The 16,853-nt window shown below is 43.6% G+C and overlaps 1 protein-coding gene across 2 annotated transcripts in view; it reads right to left on the bottom strand.

Annotated features, from left to right (window-relative positions):
• The window catches only part of KCNH1 (potassium voltage-gated channel subfamily H member 1), a 448,093-nt gene that overhangs the window by 326,278 nt on the left and 104,962 nt on the right, over positions 1-16,853 (bottom strand). The window contains exon 6 of one of the 2 annotated variants that reach the window (XM_061383594.1): positions 10,587-11,060. In XM_061383594.1, coding sequence (XP_061239578.1) covers positions 10,587-11,060 — 474 coding nt within the window. The remainder of the gene's footprint in view (positions 1-10,586; positions 11,061-16,853) is intronic. The other variant, XM_061383597.1, reaches the window with a different exon arrangement.

Below are 16,853 nucleotides of genomic sequence, written 5' to 3'. Positions count from 1 at the left end.
CACCCACTCCAGTACTCTTGCCTGGAGAATCCCATGGACGGAGGAGCCTGGTGGGCTGCAGTCCATGGGGTCGCTAAGAGTCGGGCACGACTGAGCGACTTGACTTTCACTTTTCTCTTTCATGCATTGGAGAAAGAAATGGCAACCCACTCCAGTGTTCTTGCCTGGAGAATCCCAGGGACAGGGGAGCCTAGTGGGCTGCCGTCTATGGTGTCGCACAGAGTCAGACACCGTTGTCCGACTGTACTATTCTTACAGTTCTGCTGTAAGAATAGACAAATAAGCCAGTGGAACATCACAGAGTCTAAAAATAAACTCTGGACAGTTACTTGATTTATGACCACAGCTCAGTGCCATGGTGGAGGTAACAGCTTGATGGCAGCCAGTTCATTAGAACAGGAGGAGTGGAAGTGGAGACCCTTTCCCTCTCATTCTCACCACTGCTGTCTGGGAACACTTTCAAAAATCAAAATCAGATCGTGTCACACACATAATGGAAACCCGGGGTGGCTTCTTTTTGTCTGTGTGACAACATGTAAACTCCTTGGCAAGACCCTGTGTCACTATCTTGCTCCTGCTCTCAACCTTCCTCCCTTCACCAGGGCTGACTTTCTGCTTTGGATGTAATGAATACCTTGCTAGTCCCTGACAGCTCACCCCTCTGCTCCTGATTGCTCCTCTTACAAGACTCTCCTCCTTACTCCTCACCAGACTAACCCTGATCATCTCCTCCAGGAAGCCTTCCAGCTTCTCTCAACAGGCTACATGCTCCTCAACAGCAAGAAACAACACCCTGAGCTGACCCTTCTCACATCCTCTGCTGGCGTTTGTCATCCATGGTCCCCACTAGACTGGGAGCAGACTGAAGAGCTGTATCCCTGTCCCCTACCACCTCAGTCAGTAAGTTTTCTTTAAAGAAAGATCACCCTCAACAGGGGCTTCCCCGATAGCTCAGCTGGTAAAGAATCTGCCTGCAATGGCAGGAGACCTTGGTTCAATTCCTGGGTTGGGAAGATCCCCTGGAGAAGGGACAGGCTACCCACTCAGTATTCCTGGGTTATCAGATCTACTGTTGTGGTATCACAATGCTTGTGTTCAAATAACCTTTACTGGGCTTCCCTGGTGGCTCAGACAGTAAAGAATCCGCCTGTAGTACAGCAGACCCAAGTTTGATCCCTGGGTTGGGAAGATCTCCTAGAGGAGGGCATGGCAACCCACTCCAGTATTCTTGCCTGGAAAATCTCCATGGATGGAAGAGCCTGGTGGGATACAGTCCATGGGGTCACAAAGAGTCAGACACAACCGGGTGACTAAGCGCAGGACAGGACCCTAAATAAGATTCGAAGAAATGTTGGTAGAGAATTAAAAGTAGAACTGGGGTTGGCCAAAAAAGAGACTGGGGGGCGGGGGGGAAGAAAGGACAATGTGTGAGCAGAGGTGAGTCAGGCACATCTGTCGAGTCTGTTTTGCTCCAATGTACAATGCTCTCAGAGCATCACTAAGTTTTTATGCTATTTAAAGCTCTGGAATCACAGTTTCATAGTAAATCACCGCTTCCAGGAAGCCATCCAGGATTAACTTGTTCCCTTTAAAATGCTCCCCCTAGCCACTGCCCTGGCCCCCCATGCATGCCCCAAGGGGTGAGGATGATTCAGTTGTCTGTGTAGGATAAAACACCTATAGCCTGCCCTTCTGTTTGGAGCCTCTGCTTGATCAACAGCCACGGAACCTCCATAATCCTTGACATACTGTGAACACAAGTCAGGAAGAAGACTGATCTTTTTAATTAAAATAAGAGGAAACATTCTATGCTGACTTGCCCTCACAGGTGAGAGGGGAGAAATGGCAATATTCCAGCATGACAACAGTAGTAACTGATATCGTCACTGAAGTCAGACCCCAGCCACTGGCCACTGCTGGCAAGTCCCCATCATCAGAAGAGAAACACACCCCACAACAGCACTTCCTGCCACAAACAAAACACTTAGATGAAACTACAAGGTGTCTGGTTTTGTCTTCCTTTTGCCAAAATAAATGGATGGTAGAAATGGGGGGTTACTCAGCACAAACACAAAAGATAGAAATGCCAAGGAAAAGTGTATGAAATATGAGGGTACTATCATACAATTTCGGGTTTGTCTGTTGTATTAATAGACACAATTTTGTTGTTGCTATTGTTTAGTCGCTAAGTCGTGTCCGATTCTTTTGCAATCCCACAGATTGTGGCCCACCAGGCTCCTCTGTCCATGGGATTTTTCAGGCAAGAATAATGGAGTGAGTTGCCATTTCCTCCTCCAGGGATCTTCCTGACCCAGGCAGCAAAACCACATCTCCTGTGTCTCCTGCTTTGAGAAGGCAGATTCTTTACCACTTGAGCCACCTGGGAAGCCCATTAGACATAATAGCTTGAGTTAAATATTTTCAGTTTTTATCCAGGAGACACCATAGGCTGCTGAGATGGGCTGGTCTGCATGCCAGTGTCTCAGCTCTTCCACACTCTCCGTGTTCCAGGGATCCACAGGAGGAGGAAAGCCCAGGAGCAGGCCTGCGTTGATCAGGCCTAAATAACCAATGCTATCAATAATGGAGTTTTTTAATAGCTATTTTGTTGTTGTTGTGAAATACATAAATTATACTACATCCATACAATGGAATATTATTCAGAAATAAAAAGAAATAAGCTATCTGAAGTCCCCAAAATACATGGAGGAAACTTAAGGCCTTATTTCTAAGTGAAAGAAGCCCATCTGAAAAGGCTACATATTACATGATCCCAAGATTATGACACTGTGGAAAAGGTAAAACGATAGAGACAGTAGAAAGCAGTTGCCAATAGTTAGAGAGAAGGATGGGATGAACAGGTGGAGCACAGAGATGTTTAGGGCAGTGAAACTGTTGTATGATACACAATGGTGGACACATGTCATTATCCATCTGTTAAAACCCAGAAAATGTACACTGCAAAGAGTGACCCCTAATGGAAACTCTGGACTTCAGCTGATAACGATGCATCGTATTGGCCATAATGGGGCTTCCCCAATGGCAGATAAAGAATCTGCATGCAATGCAGGAGACACAGGAAGTGCAGCTTTGATCCTTGGGTCGGGAAGATCCCCTGGAGTAGGAAGTGGCAACCTATTCCAGTATTCTTGCCTGGAGAATCCCATGGACAGAGGAGCCTGGTGGGCTACAATCCATAAGGTCGCAGAGTCAGACACAACAATGTGACTGAGCACATTGGCCGTAACCAGTGTACTACACGCATGCGAGGTGTTAATAACAGGGCATCTGCCGGTGGTGAAGGTAGTCTTTCTACTTCTATAAACCTAAACTCCTCTGAAAAATAGTCTATTAATAAAAAAATAATTGCTATGGTAAACCACAGGGAAATACATAAACAAATTATAGTACATCCACACAGTGTATTGCTGAAAGTCTAGGATAGAAAACTCTCAGTCATTTCATGACATTCAGCCAACAGCTTCCTCTGAGGTTTCAGCTGGACAAGAGGTGTCACCTATATGGGAACTGAACCAGTGTCCATCCACCTAAATAGAAACCACAGGTAAGGCCTGAAAACTACAAATCAACAGGATGATCCGTGTACATAGATCCAATTTGATTTCAGCTTCAGTGATAAGGAAATCACAGAAAAGCTAGGAATAGTGATCCTAGAAGAACCTTGGCCCATCCGCCAAGGAGAGAGAAGGAGGACAGGCAACCAGCCCTTTAGAGTTACTTCCGACCCCACGCTCACCGTCCAGCCCTATGCATATGCACTAGTGATCTCAGTTTAGGGTCACCCAGGCTGACCACTCGGACCTCTCACCCCTTGGAGGTGGGGTGGAGGGCAGGCAGAAGGGGCCAAGTTGGGAATGATTCACAGAAGGACTTGAGAATAGCACACACTGCTTGGCTCATTCTGTCTCCAGATCTCTGATGAGGCAGCATGACTTGCAGGGAAAAGCACAGACCTAGGAGTTATGAGACCAGGGTCCAGTTTTACTCTCTGGACAACCTGGCCCTTTCCCCTCATCTGCAAAGCAGGGATAATCTTCCCTAGAGCCACAGAAGGTTCAAGTTGAAATGGACCCATCTTACAGGTGAGGTAAGCGAAGTCCAAGGAGATGAAATGACTTCTATAAGTTTGCACAGCTGGAAGCCGACAAGTCAACTTCCCCTCAGTTAAGTGCAGTTTCTTTACCACCACAGAGCTGAAACAAAGACCCTCTGCACAACAAAGAATATGGTCAATAATATAAAAACTTTGTACGAGGACAGACAGTTACTAGATTTAGCACAGTGAACATTTTATAATGTTTGCAAATGTCAAACTACTATGGACTACACCTGAAACTAACATAATATGGCAGGTCACGTATATTTCAATAATAAAAAAGGCGATCTGTGTGAAAGCGTTTTGGAAAGGTAGATGCTCTAGATGAAGGGGAGTCGCTATCAGTGCCGTTATCTTTCCATTAGCATGCCTCGGTCCTCCTCTGCTCTGGGTGAACATCATCCATGTGCTCTCGGCAAGTGTCAGCTGTGACCGGCCCTAGCTGGTGGTGCTTCTGTCTGAGGTTGCAGGGCCAGGGACAGAAGGAAGCTCTTGGCCCCAGGCCTCAGGGCACCAGAATTGTAACCCAGGTGGGAGCACAATTGGCTCCATCGGCTGTTTGCACTTCTGCACTCCACTGGCAGTAAAATTAGGATTCCTTATGTTTTGTGAATAATAATTCTATCTTTAACCCATGACACATACCAGGGCAATAATCCACTAAGTCAAGGGTCCCCAACCATGGACGAGGTAGCAGTCAGTAGCCAATGAGGAACCTGGCCACATAGCAGGAGGTGAACAGCGGCAGGCCAGCCAGCGAAGCTTCACCTGTATTTACAACCACTCCCCATTACTTGCATTACCCGCTGAGCCCCAGCTCCTGTCTGATCAGCAGTGGCGTTAGATTCTTATAGAAGCGTGAACCCTCCTGTGACCTGTCCACGAGAGGGATCTAGACTGCTCACTCCTTATAAGGACCATCCCCAAACCAGCCCCCCTGCCCTGCAACACTGGTCCATGGAAAGAGTGTCTTCCAGGAAACCAGTCCCTGGTGCTCAAAAGGTCGGGGTCCACTGCACTACGTGCTTGAAAGAGACCCACCAGGCTTTCGCTCTAGCACACCCATTCCGAGCTTCCACTTACTCCGTTTCCAGACCTCCTGTCCTCTCACCAGTTTAACTAATGCGCAAACATTTTCCCAAACGGCCTCCAAAACAGATGATTACCAACAGACTGGAGAATGACGCAAACATAGGCCATCTACATAAGTGAACCAAGCTGGAGCAAAATGCTTGTGTGGCTTAAACCATGAGGTGGGCTCCATCCAAACACGGCTGAATTCACAATTGCTGGCTTTTTAACCTAATTTCTTGACCCAAGGTTTGGGAAGGCCCAATCCTTTCACTTTAAGAGCCCTCTCCCCAGTACCCACACCTACACCCTAACCCCTACACACACAGATGGCAAAGCCCCCACTTCCCATCTGCTGCTTCCCTGGTGGTCTCCACTGCAACACAATTCCATTGGCATAATTAAGAGGACACCAGAGAGAGGTCTGCTCCATTACTGTTTATGAGAAATGAATCAATAATTCCCTATTTCTCCCCACTCTCTAGTCTTAGATGAGCAACCCCACAGCAGAGCCTGGGGAAGAAGACAACATATAGTGAACTACTCAGAACTCTTCTAGTGAAGCCATTTCCCCCACCTAACCCAGGTTCCAGCTGAGCTATTTCAAATCCTGAAAGATGATGCTGTGAAAGTGCTGCACTCAATATGCCAGCAAATTTGGAAAACTCAGCAGTGGCCACAGGACTGGAAAAGGTCAGTTTTCATTCCAATCCCAAAGAAAGGCAATGCCAAAGAATGCTCAAACTACCGCACAATTGCATTCATCTCACATGCTAGTAAAGTAATGCTCAAAATTCTCCAAGCCAGGCTTCAGCAATACATGAACCATCAACTTCCAGATGTTCAAGTTGGTTTTAGAAAAGGCAGAGGAACCAGAGATCAAATTGCCAACATCCGCTGGATCATGGAAAAAGCAAGAGAGTTCCAGAAAAACATCTATTTCTGCTTTATTGACTATGCCAAAGCCTTTGACTGTGTGGATCACAATAAACTGTGGAAAATTCTGAAAGAGATGGGAATACCAGACCACCTGATCTGCCTCTTGAGAAACCTATATGCAGGTCAGGAAGCAACAGTTAGAACTGGACATGGAACAACAGACTGGTTCCAAATAGGAAAAGGAGTATGTCAAGGCTGTATATTGTAACCCTGCTTATTTAACTTACATGCAGAGTACATCATGAGAAACGCTGGGCTGGAGGAAGCACAAGCTGGAATCAAGATTGCTGGGAGAAATATCAATAACCTCAGATATGCAGATGATACCATCCTTATGGCAGAAAGTGAAGAGGAACTAAAAAGCCTCTTGATGAAAGTGAAAGAGGAGAGTGGAAAAGTTGGCTTAAAGCTCAACATTCAGAAAACTAAGATCATGGCATCTGGTCCCATCACTTCATGGGAAATAATTGGGGAAACAGTGGAAACAGTGGCTGACTTTATTTTGGGGGGCTTCAAAATCACTGCAGATGGTGACTGCAGCCATAAAATTAAAAGACGCTTACTCCTTGGAAGGAAAGTTATGACCAACCTAGAGAGCATATTCAAAAGCAGAGACATTACTTTGCCAAAAAAGGTCCATCTAGTCAAGGCTATGGTTTTTCCAGTGGTCATGTATGGATGTGAGAGTTGGACTGTGAAGAAAGCTTAGCGCCGAAGAATTGATGTTTTTGAACTGGAGTGTTGGAGAAGACTCTTGAGAGTCCCTTGGACTGCAAGGAGATCCAATCAGTCCATTCTAAAGGAGATCAGTCCTGGGTGTTCATTGGAAGGACTGATGCTGAAACTTAAACTCCAATACTTTGGCCACCTCATCCTGATGCTGGGAGGGATTGGGGGCAGGAGGAGAAGGGGACAACGGAGGATGAGATGGCTGGATGGCATCACCAACTTGATGGACATGAGTTTGAGTGAACTCCAGGAGTTGGTGATGGACAGGGAGGCCTGGCATGCTGAGATTCATGGTGTCCCAAAGAGTCGGACATGAACTCAGCGACTGAACTAAACTGAACTGAACCCAGGTTCAACAGGTGGGGTGCCCTTCATGGCCTCTCCAACCCGAGCACCAGCAGCCCTTCGTGCCCACTGATTTAATGGTGCCTTTTAACACAAAGGCCTGTGCCTGGAAAATGGTGCTGTCCCTTGGTGAGCATCTTAAACTGCCCGTCTCATCACCAACCCACCTGCCTCAGGGAAACTGCAGCTTCCCATCTCTTGGTACCCAATACCCAGCCTCCCCATCACAACAACCAAGCCAAGGGTGAACCACACACATCAGGAACTTCTCGGTCAGTTCTGACTCAATAATATCCTTCTGTGTTTTCTCCCTATTTTACCAAAACTGTCACGGAACAGACCCAGGGAATATGACTCATTCAAGATGGTGCAGCAAATCATATGGTCACAGTAATAATGAGTCCCCTTGTGATTCTTCTCTGTTCTGTTTGTGAGTTAAGAAGGTTAAACCATATGACAGTTCTACTGGGCTCTGACCTCCAGTAGGTCTACTTATCATGAAAAGAAAGGGATGTTGCTCAGTTGTGTCCGACTCTTTGCGACCCCATGGACTATAGTCCACCAGGCTCCTCCGTCCATAGAATTTTTCAGGCAAGAGTACTGGAGTGGGTTGCCATTTCCTTCTCCAGGGGATCTTCCCGACCCAGGGATCAAACCCAGGTCTCCCACATTGCAGGCAGACACTTTACTGTCTGAGTAACCTGCTAAATATCCTCTTCCCACCCTACCTTCCTCCAACTTCCACCAAAGATAGGAAGTCGGTGCTGAGTCTCTCATTTTTACAGTCAGTCTGGAGGTGAGACTAACACCAGGGATTCTGAACTCACCAAGTTTTGCAACTGACAGGGAACTCAAATCCACAGCCCAAATGCCATGCATTCAGGCAGTTGAGGGGGTATCATCCCCTAGCTGCAGCTAGGAAAACTGGAATCCAGAAAGGCTAAATGACGTGCACAAGGTTCCCAGCTGTCCTTATAGGGGAGACTAAGAGGGCCAGCAGCCAAATCTTCAGTATTCTTGTGTTTCCCTGACTCTACCATAACTATTTATTACAGAAAGGTTTTATTTCAGGTGTGAGCCAAAGCTCTGAAAGGAGTTATCAAATATAAAGTCAAGTCTTTACAGAAGCAAATCATAACTATAACCTCTTAATGTTCATATTATTGTCCATGATCAAGACACAGTTGTAAGAACTTTAATGCTAAAACCCTTTGCCAACTATTAATAAAAAGCTATAAAGAAATTATGGCTTCCCAGGTGGCTCATTGGTAAAGAATTCACCCACCAATGCAGGAGCCACAAGAGATGTGGGTTCAATCCCTGGGTCAGGAAGATCCCCTGGAGTAGGAAATTGCAACCAGCTCCAGTATTCTTGCCTAGAAGATCCCATGAACCGAGAAGCCTAGAGGGCTATAGTCCATGGGGTTGCAAAGAGTTGGACAGGACTGAGGGACTGATCACAGAGAAATTATAATTTCCCTATCTACAACAGATTTCACAAATCTGGACACCAGAAACCATGTCAAGGGTACTCACAATTAATGGCAAAGGAATTCTAAGCCAACATACACAGTGCATGGGAAGAAGCTCTATGCTCTGCTCACCTACAAGGTGATCCTGACACGTTTACATATGTTTTTACAGCTCTGCCAGTGTTTAGTAAGAGACTGCAGAAGCCAAAACTGTTCTATTTATCTGCAAAATTTCAATGCCATTGCTGTAAATAGCAAATGGTTTATTTTTAAAACTCAACCAGTATTTTTAAAGTTAAAACTCATTTCCCATATGTGCATAAGAAGCTCTTTTAGGTTGAAATAATCAGTTAAATCATCTAAGCCAAAATGATCATATTTTCCTCGCTAACTAACATAAAATTTGCTAGAAATGTACTCACAGAGAAAAATAGCACTCCCAACGTGTACTAAAATTCACATTTAAGAATCCCAACATTCACTTTAGGGATGATTTCACTCTTCTAAATGATCAGCCTCAACTCATTTAATCCCCCTACAAAATCCACACAAAGCATTATTTCTCAGGATTTTAAAGTCTATTAAAAGACACCACACAGATGAAAACAGGGGCTGTTCTGAGTCTGGAGCCTCTGAACACCAGTTCCCCTTCACTGGAGAGCAAACAGCAGGAAGTTGGATTCTCAGGCAGGGGCTGGAATCCTCACCCACTGCTGGTACTGGTGTGAAGGTGAAGGTATGCCACCATCAAGACGTCGGGTCACTGGCAGGCCCCGTTATCCTGGCAGGGAACTGGCTGTCCCTTCCCACTATGTCAAGGCTGAGTCCTACTAGCCCTTTAGCCCTGAGAGCATATCTCGCCTCGCTTCAGCCTCCCAACGACTTCCTGATGACCCACCCAGACAGCAGCACAGCCACACTGAGACCTCTGGGACCTCCGCAATCTGAGGCAGAGAGGGCCACTGCTATCTGAGGCTGAAGACTGACTTACCAGGTGTACTGCCATAAAGTGTCAACTGAAGGGTAGGGAAAAAATATATCAATTCTCACAGAACACTCAAACTAGATAAGAATCTGACATTTTCCTTTGCCGTGATGTGACACCGTTGCTTTTTTTAATGGAGAAAATCACTTTAGCCGGCCGAGCGGGCCCTTCCTGCTGCAACATGTCCTAGCACCCATTCACTGACTCTTTAAGCATGTCCTGATTTTAGCCTGTTTCAGAGCATTTATCTTCTTTTAATTCCTCCCATAACAACCCAAAGCAGTGTAGTCCAGTAACACTCTCCTCTTGCCTGACTTAACCACAAGAGTCCGACGTAACCACAGCCTGACTACCTCAGCAAATTTAGGCAAGGGACAGCATGGACAATTGAATGCCATTGGTCACCTGCAAAAGTCATTTTAGAGAGGAATCAACTCATGGTTTCCCAACATTTACCAGAGAAAAAGGAAAAATAAAGGCAAGCAATCTTAGGGGAGAGTAGCATCTCTGATTTCAAGAGTTAATTAGTTTTGAAACAGCCAAAGGTCAGCAGCAGAAAACAGAAAAGTCCCCATGATGAGAATAATCAGTAGATAGGCATTCAGCGATTGCATACCAAGTGTAAGAGTCAGCAGTGCAGCGGCAATGCATGCCTGCTTCCGCAGCCCCACCTCCCAAACCAGCAGCTTGCACTCCACATGGAGTGAGAGAGAAGCCTCTGGTCTCCTCCACACCCATCCACTGACATGCAGGGTTCTCCACACGTCCAAAGGACAAGAGCAGCAGGCAGGGATACTGACCAAGCATCATGCTCCCTCTGTTTCAGACACCAATCGTACTAATTCCCACCCATTCAAGTACTCTTCTGTTGAGCATCCACAATTAACTTAAAGACACGACAACAAGGTCTGAGATTTGAGGGATGTACCTGACTCTCTCTCCCCTCCAGGGGTGGTGGAATCTGATCAGCAAAACCAATCTTCCCTGGATCACCCATAAAGGCACTAACCTCATCCACGTTCTCAAAAGCGTTGATGACGTCATAGGGCAAACAGGACAGAAGGTCAATCACAAACCACGTCTTCAGGTAGTTCATGCGAATGAGTTTGGGGTCAGAAATCACCTCCCCAGCGGGTCCAACAAAAGTGGTGTGAAAATTCAGCACAATGTCCACCAAAAAAATGACATCCACGATGCTGTCCACAACCAGCCAGGCCACATTGTTCTGCCTGGTTTTAAAGGAGACGTTGTAAGGAACCAGGATGGCTGTGTAGAAGGTTAGGATCAGGATGATCCAGTCCCACGTGGTCTTAAAAACGCAGTAGTGTAAGATGATGTGCGGGGGAGTCTTTGGTGCCTCTTGCTTGTACTGGGGAAGGATGTCTGAGCCCAGCTGCAGAACCTGTGAGGAAAAACACAGCCAAGAGAGAACTAAGTGAGGATTTCATTGCGAGCGTCAGACCAGCCAGCCTCTGTCATGGACAAACACTCATGACGTTCCAGACGGATCAGGAGGTACAAAAACAGGAACTGGAGGACTATGGGAGAATAGAGTGAGCGCTGTAATATAAACTATCATAATGAAACAATAAATATACTAAGTACCTCACATACAGTGATTACCTCACAATTCTAAATACAACCTTGTTTGATTAGCTAGCTATTATTCCATGTCACAAGAGAGAGACTGGGACACAAGAGAATTAAGCAACTTTACTCAACAAATATTGATTACTTTGTCACCAGAATTGTTCTAGACACTGGGCAAATAGCAGTGAAGGAAACAGCATGATTCTTGTTCTTGGAGAGGTCAGTCTAGTAGACAAATCAAGACAATATCAAATTGTAAGAAGAGATAAATAGAGTGGATATATGTTTACATATAACTGAATCACTTTGCTGTACAGAAGAAATTAACACAACATTATAAATCAACTATACACCAATAAAAATTAATTTAAAAAAAAGAAAATGTGGACAACAATAGTACCTACCTCATGGGGTTGCTCCAATGATTAAATATGTTAATATATGCATAGAGCTTAAAATTGCTGCTGTTATTTTTGTTTAATTGCTAAGTTGTGTCCGACTCTTTTGCAACCCCATGGTCTGTAGCCCACCAGGCTCCTCTGTCCATGGGATTCTCCAGGCAAGAATACTGAACTGAGTTGCCATTTCCTTCTCCAGGGGATATTCCTGACCCAGGGATCAAAAGCTCGTCTCCTGCATTGCACGTGGATTCTTTACCACTGAGCCAGTAGGGATACCCACAGAGCTTAAAATAGTGGCTAATAAAGAATAAGTGTTTTATAATAATGATGATAACAATAACTTCATCACAGGTTGCTGTCAGGTATAAATTAGACAACATATATAAAATACCTAGAAAATAAATCTGAGTACTTGTAAAAAAAAATTTTAAGTATCATTAAATTTCTCTACTGACAAATTTTCATCAAATGATTGTGACTGTATTCCAATAAAACTATGTACAATGAAATTTTACTTTCAAAAAATTAGAGGCTGTGGGACACACAATGTTTTGATAGAATGTGACTTGAGGACCAGGACAAAGAGAGCGTTTGGACTAAAACCTGAAGGAAAGCAAGACACCAGTCATTCGAACTTTGAATGAAAAGTATCCAAGATAGAGAAGATAACTGGTGTAATGGCCTCAGGGTAGGACAAGTGAGATATTTTAAGGAAAGGAAGAAAGTCTGGTATGACTAACGCATACTAAACGAGAGGGAAAGGGATGCTAGCCAACTCGACGGGGAAGCAGAAACCAGACCACGCAGGCCCTAGAGGGCCACAGGGAGGTGTTGGATTTTATTCTCAGTATGTCTCAGTGTAACTGGAGGGTCCTGAGTAAGAAAGTAATAATCAGATGCGTGTTTATGAAAGAATAAATTGAGGCAGAGGATTAGAGGGAAGAAGAGAATCAGAGAATTTACTATTATAGTCTGGGGGAAAGATAGGGTGATGGAGAAAAGTAATCTAATTTTGGATATATTTTTGAAGTAAAACCAACTGGACTTGCTATTGGCTGGAAAGTAAAGAAAAGGGAGAAGTGGTACTCATTACTTTACTCCCAAAACACAGCACAGTGACTGGCCCACAGTGGGCAGTACAGGACGATTTTTAAGTGAATGACTGAGCTTCACGGTCATACAGCTAGCAAAAGATGGGACCAGGATCCCAAAGGAGATCCAGCTGGATTAAAAACATGTGCTGCTCCACAGCAAGATTATATTTCCCTAAATAACAGGCTTTTGAGGAATCAGATTCAGTAAACAATGAAGTATAGAGAAGCCTGGCTCCAAGAAAGTATTGAGCATGGTTCTCACCCTCAATAATCAAAGGCAAGAAGCTCTGCTTTTAGAAGCCAGGCCAAGTTGGAAGGGACCCACCATACACGTCCCCCAGCTGCTCCTCTGTGGCACTTACGTGGTTCTTAGAAACACCTAGGTGAAACTTCCCCTTGTGTCATGGGAACGTCTTTGTACCTCTAGAGGATAAAGATCCCTTGTGCTGTGCTGTGCTTAGTCACTCAGTCGTGTCTGACTGTGACCCCATGGACTGTAGCCCACCAGGCTCCTCTATCCATGGGGATTCTCCAGGTAAGAATACTGGAGTGGATTGCCATGTCCTCCACCAGGGGATCTTCCCAACCTAGGGATCGAACCCAGGTCTTCCACATTGTAGGCAGATTCTTTACCATCTGAGCCACCAGGGAAGCGCTGGAATACTGGAGTGGGTAGCCTATCCCTTCTCCAGGGGATCTTCCCGACCCAGGAATCCCGACCTATTGCAGGTGGATTCTTTACAGAGCTGAGCTACCAGGGAAGCTCAAAAGATCCCTTAATGAATGTGAAATAATCTGAATATCTCTGGTCCCCCTCTGGTTGGCCCCAAGCCTTAAAGGTGAGAAAAAGAAAGCTATAAATTCACAGAGGGCCCAGTGTGTAGTTGGGGTATGAAAACTGTTTCTACCCGTCCCACCAATGCACAGAGCTCTTTGGGATTTTAACTTTCCTTCCCCATGGGAAGCAACTTACACAAGTTTGATTAAGGATACTCAGACCTGAGACCTCAGGTAGGAAAAGTGATTGGCCTGTTAGAATAAAACAAGTAAAAGCAAACTGAATGAGCCTTCTGCTTTCAGAAATATGGAGTAGACATACTTTTCCCTATTCCTCACTCTGATCAGCATGGTCAGTCACTCAGTCTTGTCCGACCCTTTGCAATCCTATCAGCTGTAGCCCACCAGGCTCCTCTGTCCATGGAATTCTCCAGGCAAGAATACTGGAGCAGGTTGCCATTTCCTACTCCAGAGGATCATCCTGACCCAGGGACCCAACCCACGTTCCCTGCATCTCCTGAATTGGGAGGCGGATTCTTTACCACTGAGCCACCTGGAAAGCCTGATTCCTTGCTCTAAGTACCTTGAAAAGTTCTAGACATTGAAAAAACTAAAAACATTACATTAAACAAACATTAAACTATTCTGAATGGTGGAGAAAGGAAAGCAAACTGGCTAGGAATAACAGTGGTGAATTCTCTGGCTTTATTTTCTGCCTCATAAATTCCTAGACTTAGAGCTGAAGAAGGCAGCAACATGGAAATATCAGTGGGTGTAGACAAAAAGAGTCCCAATAAAAGCCCAGTCTCTCTAGCAGAAAAACTGGGAAGGGGGCCTCAACAGACAGAAAACTTTAGATGATAATCGCTCTACCTGTCAAAACACAATAGAAAACCTGTGGCCCCACTCCCATCTAGGGCAGCAAGGGCTACTAGGAAGCCGAGATTTCCCCCTTCTTGAGTCTGTAGTGAAGCATGCAGCCTCCACTTCGTTCCTACTTGAGTATTACCAGAGAAGGCCCCGCAGGGAGCACGGACTTCCTTTCACTTCCCCCAGCAGCAGTGAGGCCCACCACCACTACAATGCAGAGAGGGCTCAATGTGAGCTTAGCAGGGAACTCTTACTCTTATGCTAACAAGGAGCCCTAACAAGTGTCAGTGGAGGCTGAGTTGGAAACTCAGACTTCCACCCCAACCTGGTAGAAATGAGAGGATGCCTACTCCTTCCTCTATCTGTATCTGTGTCAAAAGTAGCCACCTAAAACCAAAGGTTTAAGCAAGATCCAGAGTCTCACAATATAATATTCAAAATGGCCATTTCAACAAAAAAAATCAGTCACTATATCAAGAATCAAGAAAACACCAAACTGACTGAAAAACAGAAAATCAGTTGATGCCAAGAGTCAAGACGATAAAGCTGTCAGAAATATCTGACAAAGATTTTCAAACATCCATCATAAAAAAAATGCTTGAATGGGCAATTACAGACACAAACAAATTAAAAAACATAAAGTCTCAGAAATAGCAAATAAATAGAAAAGAAACAGCAAAGAAACAGAAAGTCTCAACCAAAAAGAGAATACATAAACCAAACAGAAATTTTAATACCAAAAACTATGACAACTAATTTTCAAAATTCAATGGATGGGATCAACAGCAGAATGGAGGGGACAGAGGAAAGAATCAGTGAATTTAAAGACAAAACAATAGAAATTACCCAGTCTAAACAACAGACACAGAAAGGCACACCACATGATGATAAAAGGTAAACTCTCCAACAAGATTTAGAAATCCTAATGCGTGTGCACCAAACAAAAACGTTCCAAGCATATGTGAAGCGAAAACTGATTGAAAGATGAAACAGACAAACCTACACACCTCTTTCTCAACCTCTGATAGAACAACCAGACAGAAAGTAAGCAAGGATATAGAAGAACTCAGTGACGATCTCAGCCAACAGAACGTAATCAACATCTATAAAACGCTCCACCCAAGAAGAATTTGCAGAATACACGTTCTATTCGAGTGCACATGGAACATTATTCAAGACAGACCATACACTGGTCCACAAAACAAACCTTGACAAATTTAACAGAATTTAAATCACACAAGGTATATTCTCTGACTATAATAGAATCAAACTAGAAATCAATAACAGAAAGATAAGAGGAAAATATCCAAATACTTGGAACTAAATATCCAACACTTGGAAACAATACAATGCTAAATAATCTATGATCTAAAGAAGAAGTCTCAAGGGAAATTTAAAAATATATTGAACTCAGTGAAAATGAGAACATAACATATAAAAATTTGTGTGATACTGCTAAAGCAGTACCGAAAGGAGAATTTATAGCACTTAAATATATGCGTAAGAAAAAAGAAAAAGTCTCAGATCAATAATGTGCATTCTCACCTCAAGAACTTATAAAAGAGCAAAATAAAACTAAATCAGCAAGCAGAAGGAAGGAAATAACGAGTAGAAATCAATGAAATTGACAATAGGAAAACAACAGAAAAAAATCAGGGATTTTTAAAAATAAATAAAACCTATAGCAAAACTGAAAAAAAAAAAAAAGAAAAGCCACAAATTACCAATATCAGAAATGAAACAGGAAATACAAGTATAAACTGTGGACACGCAAAATATAATAGGGAATGCCACAAACAACTCTATACATAGACATTTACTACTTAAATGAAATGGTCCTTGAAAAATACAAACTACCACAATTCATATCCCTATAAACTATGAGAAAATTGAATTCATAATTTTAAAACTTCTAAAAGAAATCTCCAGGCCCAGATGGTTTTAATGATATCAAAATTTAACCAAGAATTAATGACAATTCTTCCAGAAAGCAAAAGTAAAAAGAATACTTCTCAATTCATTTTGTGAAGCTAGTATTACTCTGATTCCAAACCCAGACAAAGGCAGTATCAAAAAAGACAACTACAGACTAATATCACTCATAAATAGAGCTGCAAAAATCCTTAACAAACAGTAACAAATAGAATTCAGCAATATATAAAAAGAATGACCAAATGGGAAAATTCCAAGGCTGGAAAGCAAATTCAATATTGAAAAATGAATCAGTGTAATAAAAAAAAATTTGACAATATTCAACATTTATTCATGATAAAAACTCAGAAAGAAATGGGAATAGAGGAAATTTTCTTCAACTTGATAAATAGCATCTATAAAAACCTAGAGCTAACATCATATTTAATGGTCAAAAACTGAAACCTTTCCCCCTAACATTAAGAACAAGGGAAAATATCAGCTTTCACTACTCTTATTCAATATAGTGCTGCCTCTGCAATAGGCAAAAAA

Source organism: Bos javanicus, chromosome 16 (assembly GCF_032452875.1).
Source record: "Bos javanicus breed banteng chromosome 16, ARS-OSU_banteng_1.0, whole genome shotgun sequence".
Taxonomy (NCBI): domain Eukaryota; kingdom Metazoa; phylum Chordata; class Mammalia; order Artiodactyla; family Bovidae; genus Bos; species Bos javanicus.
This window is presented reverse-complemented; position numbering and strand designations above follow the sequence as displayed.